The 7467-nt window shown below is 33.7% G+C and overlaps 1 protein-coding gene across 1 annotated transcript; it reads right to left on the minus strand.

Annotated features, from left to right (window-relative positions):
• Positions 1–5612, minus strand: LOC107777736 (cis-abienol synthase, chloroplastic-like). Its single transcript, XM_075251667.1, has 15 exons — positions 5443–5612; positions 5245–5310; positions 5095–5147; positions 4702–4996; positions 3970–4150; positions 3656–3870; positions 3287–3407; positions 3105–3202; positions 2809–3026; positions 2561–2670; positions 1765–1863; positions 1441–1656; positions 1184–1325; positions 853–1098; positions 1–588 (listed from the first exon to the last, which is right to left on the minus strand). The coding sequence occupies exons 2-15, from the start codon at positions 5303–5305 to the stop codon at positions 271–273; spliced, it is 2373 nt and encodes a 790-aa protein (XP_075107768.1). The 5' UTR covers positions 5306–5310; positions 5443–5612; the 3' UTR covers positions 1–270.
• Positions 5613–7467: the final 1855 nt, after the last annotated feature.

Raw genomic sequence — 7467 nt, forward strand, 5'->3', positions numbered from 1 at the left:
TGGCAAATCAAACTTTGAAAACATTCTTAAATATAACTCTAATTATTTCAACAACCTAACTGAAGGTCTCACTACATTTTACAACATAACTAACAATAGGTTGAAGTATAGAAGACAAAAGGAAATTTTCCAAATGCTCTGTGATCAATGAACACAATTGGTCATAGAGATATATAGCATCAGGATAAGCTAACATTCAGTTTAAGAACAACAAAACTCATTAAAATCTGTTTGGGGTTTCAGCACTGGCTATTTGGCGCGACTCTTATATTAGGCTTGTGTTGGGGATAGGTCGACTGGTTTGTAAAATAATGCGTTTATATTACTCTTGAGTCCCTCTGGAGAACGAAACTCATTGCCGTTTGAGTATAGAATATGAGCTACTTTGCTCGTGTTCCAAAACAGATCTTTGCATACTTGCGGCAACTGACTGCTTTCTTTCTTATGAAGCACCATTCTCAGCAATTTTCTTCTGTTCTTCTCCAGCATTTCTTTTACCTCTTCTACTGCCTCTTCTTCCGAAACCGTTCCTTCACTTTGTGTTACGAGTATGTTGACTATGTTACTTGACCTCTCTTCTTTTTCTTTCTGCAACCAAAAGATATTGTTAAATAGATATTTATAGTGTAACTGGTAAAGTTACTGCCATTTGATCAGGAGGTCACCGAGTTCGAGCCGTTAAAACAGTCTCTTATAGAAATGCAGGATAAGACTGTGTACAAAAGATCGACCCTTGTGGTCTAGTATTCCCCGGACCCTAAATATAGCAGGAGCTTAGTGCACCGGACAACCATTTTTTAGATATTTATAGTGTAACTATCAAATGAACGAAGAAATAAATGAAGAACTCACCTTGTAAGTTTGAGTGTCATTAAGGAGTCTACACACCATAGTCGTACATTTGCATATTTCACCAAGTTCTGCACTTTTTATAACTTCCTCCGAAAGTTTTGGCCCAAGAACATATTGTGTTGTAAAAAGAATAGCTTTGACAGCTATAGTAACACAGGCAATTGACAAATATTCTTCTACACTTGGTGTCTTCTCTTCTCTCCACCATTCTACTTCTCTCATCATGCAATTCAGAACATCAAGAAACTGTCCAGAGTATATCACTCCTTTCAATTAGAAGCAAATGAGAGAAATCACTAACCAAAAAATAAATTACCAGACTATAGCGTACCAAGTCAAATATTTGATCTTTCACACATCGACCTTGCATAATCTCTGCCTTGGCTGCAAACTCATTAAATGTTTTGTATATTGCTAAAAATAAAATTTCAACTCTCTCCGAAACGTAGCCAATGGTTGAATGCCGATTCCACCTGTAAATAGATAAAGTTATGTAACACTTCTCAAAAATAAAGTAAAACTATGGATTGAAGGACAAAGGAACTGATTTTCTGGAAAAAATAAAGAGAACAAGAACAGTTATAGTACCCTTTTACTAATTCGATTAAGTTGAGCAGCTCTTCTTGGGAAGCCAATTCGTCGAAAAAATCATCAAGTGGAGTTGTGAGCAAAACATATTTTGCAAACACGGAACGAGCATCCGAGAATTCAGGTCCGAAGAATAATGAAGACATTGGCATATATGAAGTGTATATATATTTTGGTGAAATTCCTAATTGGTCTAGTTTGCAATCTTCATACCACCTACAAAAAGTTTGAAAAAGCAAAAAAAAACTAAATGATAGTAAAATATATTGGGGAGCAATGCATCTAAGTATGTCATGTTCGAGTCAAAAGAGCTGGTTGTGATACCTCTTGAGTTCTTGAATATCTTGCTGGTGTACTGTTTGGCATAAATTAAAATCATGCATAGAGAATAGTGTGAAATCCATGTTGTATATGTTGGGGGACCTAAAAAGAAAGAAAACAACAAATTGCATTGTTAAAATGGCAGGAACCTATAAAGCAATTTTATATAATGACACCCGGAAACTACTCGTAAATGAATTGCCTAAATCCTATCTTAAAAGCTAGCCCATAAGGTGAAAATACACTGAAAACTAGACATTAGAAACGTGGGCAACGTGACATTTGGAGCCCAACATTGGTTACACAAAGAATAGGGATAAGGGTTTGACCTTGATACCATATAAAGAAAATAGGCATACCTCAACTCTACAAGCTAGCTCATGAAGTGAGGACCGTTCAAGATCATATAAGGAGACAATATCATATTTCCTCAGCGACATTTAACAAATGTATCATTGATGTAATTACAAGGTAGCTTCGAAGAATTTCTAGTTGGATGCAGAGTCCTGTTTAATTGGTTCTATCTATTCCTATTGTCCGTGGCGTGCACATACATTGTTGTTTTGGATGAAAAAAAGGAGAAGATTTGGTTTTATAGTCCATTACAAATGTCCCTTTTTATAAAAAGTAAAGGAGATTAGTTAAAAATTACACAAGAGATCTATAAATTAAACACGAGATCTTTGTAATGTCATTTTCTTCTATTCAAATTATAAGTGAGCATAAGAGATTATTTCATCTGAAAAACAGATAGAAATAACATAGACATGTATGAGTCAAGAGAACCGAACCTTTTTACCTGTAAGCTGTTTTTGAAAATTTGAACATATTTACATCATATGACTCGATGTATCGTCTATTTTCGGCTCGTTCAAGGGTTGCACTGAAATTCCTCAAAGCGTGTTCCACCTAGCATTATTTAATTTGCTCAAGATTATGATCACTCTCCTTGTTCATGGGATTAAAATGAAATAAGAAATTGATAGTAGAAAATGAAAAACAATAAAAAAATATCTTAGCATCAATTAGTATAATTACGTAATATACCTCGTTTTGTGACATCCTATCAAGATTACTGTCCTCTAATAACTCCTGCTGCAGAAAAGCTTCTGTCCAAGTACTTATTTCATCCAGAATGTGATCTTTCTCATCAAAGGCCAACTGTGAGGCTTGGTGTAGCTCAAGAATTGCATCCTCATGACTTGTACATTGTGCATTTAACGAATTGATGAAATGTTCTTGACCTATGAATCGTGCTAATTCTTCTGCAAAATGTTAGCAAATTAATTCTTCAATCGTGCAAATTTTTAAGGTGAGTAATTAAACGATTTTTATCAACAAACCAGAGGAAACTTTGTAGTTGTACATCCGTAATAGTCGAAACGCCATGGCGCAATAAGCAACATCTGAAAAAACCTCTTCGTCCTTTTGCTCCCAAAGTCTGTTTGTCATTAATCAGGATTACATGTTGATAAGACTAAAAGATGGATTTATTAATCAAGGTATATGATCTATCGAAAGTTACCTGTATGTTTCATCTAGAACAGTTCTGATTTCTGCTTCGAAATGTCGGTCCACTCCCAGCTTTTGCAGGGTATCGACCATTTGCAGACGTGTAGGTATTGTCGTAGGATAAATAGTAGGAACTTCGCATAGACGCGCCAAGAAAAGAAAGAAGAAAGTAAATATTAGCAATGGAAAAAGGGGTGGAGATAACATAAAATTATGAGACATAATTTCATTTGAATACTTTTGAAAGGTGATGATCCATTGCTTAGTCCATTTCTATTCGCCTATTTATTGATTCTGCCAGTTTTAACCTGTTCATTTGACACCAAATAAAACCTAATACAGAGCTAGCAATAATATAATATTTCATGATCATTATACATACCCCAATCTTTGTGTTGTTTCAGGATTGAATTTATGTATCCAAGGCACTTTTCATCATGGCAATGAAAAACCAAAGCAGCTGAAGTAGTGGCTGGTGAGTTGAAAAGTGATCCGTTCTTCTTTTGATAAGTCATCAACTCTTCCCATTGACATAATTCGCCAAGGCCTTCGGCATAGTAATATTCAGGGTTGGTTTTACACTCCATCAGATCATTCCTGGGTTCAAATTAGCAAAAGACTTTATATGGGTATAATTGATATTTTTTCATCCCATAAATAGTACTAGCTAGTAACCTTTATTTTAAGGGTACATACCTTTCCATTGCTGAATCTTGTTTCTGGAACAAGACATTTACGAGGTTTTGGTCCAAAGGCACATTCAAGTTCAGTTCCCTTGCATACTTGATCATGCTAGGAAATATAATATCGAATCCTCCCGCTGAAATTTGACCCTTATTATCAATTGACCAACTCTGTCTTCCTATATAATCCAGTCCTGGAAATGGAAGAATAAAGGAAATACTAAGGCCCCGTTTGTTCCTAATTTTTTTTTTTTTTTTTTTCAAAAATGTGTTTGTCTTTGAAATTTTGCAAGTTTTTTGAAATTTTTCGAAAATGAATTTTACAAAAATCACTTTTTCAAAATTTTCAGAAAAAGAAAAAATCTCCCTTCACAAAACTGCAATATTTTTCAAGTGAAATGCATGTCCAAACATAACTTCAAATTCCAAATACCATTTTTTAACTTAACTTCAAATATTACTTTTTTTTTTTCAAAAATTACAATATTTATGTCCAAACGCCTACTGAATCATACACAAATTTGATAAAATCTTTTCAGCATAAATAATATTACATGTAAATTTTGATCATATTACCTTTCTCAAATCTCTTTTCTTGTATTGGGACTTGGGAGGAGATGACATGTTTAAAGTAAGCTTTTACTAAAATTCAACCTAATTAATTCTCTACTTTGGTGTAGGTATATATGTCTTTAATTAACTTCTTTATGTTCATTTTAAGTTTGAACGTATAATACAAAATTACCTCTTTGGACTAACTTGTGTCCGACACTCCATTTGGAGAGAGCAAGCAAACAAGCCAGAGTAGAAGAAAGGGAGTCTTTCACAAGCAATGAGTGGGTAGGACTCAAACCCCAAGATCCATCTTCTCTCTGATTTTCAAGGATCCAATCCAAGCACTGTGCAAAACATGGCTGCTTCGGCTCATCTCTTGAAGGGACCATGGCTACCCAAGCAGTGTCATAGCAAGATGGAGATATCTCTATTTTCCCAAACATTTTTCTTATTCTCTCCTTTATAATTACCTCTTGGGGCCGCACCTGTAGTCATTACAATTAATTAGAGGATAAAAATGTGATTAAATAAACTAAAAGGTACAGTTATCCAAATCATAGAAGAACAGCTTAAAATTATGTACCGATGATGAAGCATGGTTGCAGTTGCATCTTACTATGTGGTAAAATCCGTATCCTTTGAATAAAAGGAAACAAAAGGGATTAAATTTAGAGCATGATTACCAACAGATGGACAAATTAATTAATAATGAGTGTTGAAGAACAAAACTTGCCATTTGTGACTTTGTAATCTGAGAGGGATATGGTTTTGCTTCTGCTGCCAACGTGTAACATGTTTACTATCACCAAGAAAAAGTAAAAGATTCGAGTTAGAAGAGTGAAAAAATTAGATCAGCGAACATAGACATGGAACAATATACTAATAAAGTATCCAAAATATAGAGGTCAGTTTCGATCTGTGGTACACGCACACGTCTGTTTCTACTCTCTGTATTCTTTTTGAGCTCTTTCTGCCAAATGTTACTGTTAGCAAGTGTTGAACCGCTGACCTCTTACCTGGTAAGGACCAACAAAACTAGAGCGCCTAAAACCAGTTTTTATGTCACACTAACTAACAATAAATAGTTTGACCTAACCTAAACTTTGGAAAATTACTCATTCTTGTCTATACTTTGCAACTTCTGGGGATTCTGCTGTTGGGGTTTTTGGTGTGAATGCAAAAAAAAAAAAAAAAACATATTTTGGATTGCACCTTTCCATCTCACTTTTTTATTGCTTATAAATTTAGTGACTTGGCCTCATTCTTCACACTTAAAATTCTGAAATTTCTCCGTTTTCTCTGTATGTTTTTCCAAAAAATTACAAGTGTCAACTGTGATCTGCTCCGTCATTTGAGTTCCTCGAAGTTCTATAATTTGAAGTGTCACTATTACAGATTATTTTTTTGTTCTATCCTAAGAGGAATTAATCCATAGCCATGAGCAACAATGAGGGAATTAAATTCCTCAAGGACACACGGTGAATTATATGGGCTCGAAATCTTTTAACGTTTCTGGTTATTATGTTTTTCCAATTTTCTATCATTACTGTTTTCTTAATACAGTCAAAGGCGGAGGTAGGATTTGAAGCTTATGGGTTCGGGATTCTAAGTATATTGAGTTACTGGTTCTAAATTAATAATTTGTATATATTCAATGAATTTTTACGACAAATATATATAGTTTAAATTAAAGCAATTGGATTCTGCCGAACCCGCAGCTTCTACTCTACATGCGCCTCCGAATACCGTTAATAACAATCTTAAGGAATTTAACGTTTTTATTATTTATTTTTTGTGTTCGCCTTAACATCAATCGGTGAAGACTAAACGAGGAAGATAATTATTTTGTCGGGTGATGAAGTAAATTAGTGGTAAAGGAAGTTGTTTTCCTAAGTCAAACAACGAAAGCAAATTTATTCCGAATGATTTTGGCGCAGGATTTTTATCACAGGGTATTCCTGAAAAGATGCCAATGGACATGATTTAATTTCACTTCCGTTGAGTGGGTCAGACTGTTCAAGGAAATCAGGGGAAAAAATTGAATCTCTTCGTTAGTATTATAAATCTCTTCGTTAGTATTATATGCATGATTAGAAATAGCATGTGTTTATATATAATATATATATATAGGTGATTTTGTCTCCCTTGACTAAATGAAAAACTATTTGTGTTAGATATATAATTTGGTGGCATGCATTGTATCTTCAAGGGTGTAACTATTAACCGTTCATATACAATTTAGTAGCGTTCATGGTATTTATAGGATATGAATTAGGCTTATACTAATACTTGAAAGTATGCTTGAGATCATGAATATAATATGTAAAGATGTATATATACTTGTTTGATTAGAGTAACAGATCAAGCTATTTAATAATGGTTTAGTTGAAAAGCTATTTGAAAAAAAAGAAGTAAAATCCTCTTGATTTTTTACTCCCATTTTGGAGACTAAATCCTCATGATTTTCTACTCGCACTTTGAAGACTAAAATCTTTGTGATATTTTTTACTCCATCTTCGAAATTAAAATTTGTGTAATTTTCTTCTCGTTCTTTGAGATTAAAATTTTTATTTTTGGACATGCATTTTACTTGAAAACTTAAAAAACTTGAAAGTTGAAATTTTGCGAGTAAAAAAACTTAAAAAACGTGACTTTCTACTCATTTTCCGGAGATTAAAGTCTAGGTTAATTTTTAGTCATTGCAGAGATTAAATCTACGTGATCTTTCACTTCAATTTCCTACTCGATTTGAAGATTAAAATTTTTACCATTTAATTAATTTTTATGTCAGATATTACTCGGTTTGAAAATTAGAAACTTCATAATTTATGAATTCTAGTTGTATTACGTCGTGACACAAATAACAGGTCATGCAGTTTGCTCTACAAGTCAGGCTGCCTCTTCAAGCTGCTCTATAACAGCACCAACACCGGCAGAAAAACCCAAAAAAATAAAA

Source organism: Nicotiana tabacum, chromosome 1 (assembly GCF_000715075.1).
Source record: "Nicotiana tabacum cultivar K326 chromosome 1, ASM71507v2, whole genome shotgun sequence".
NCBI lineage: Eukaryota > Viridiplantae > Streptophyta > Magnoliopsida > Solanales > Solanaceae > Nicotiana > Nicotiana tabacum.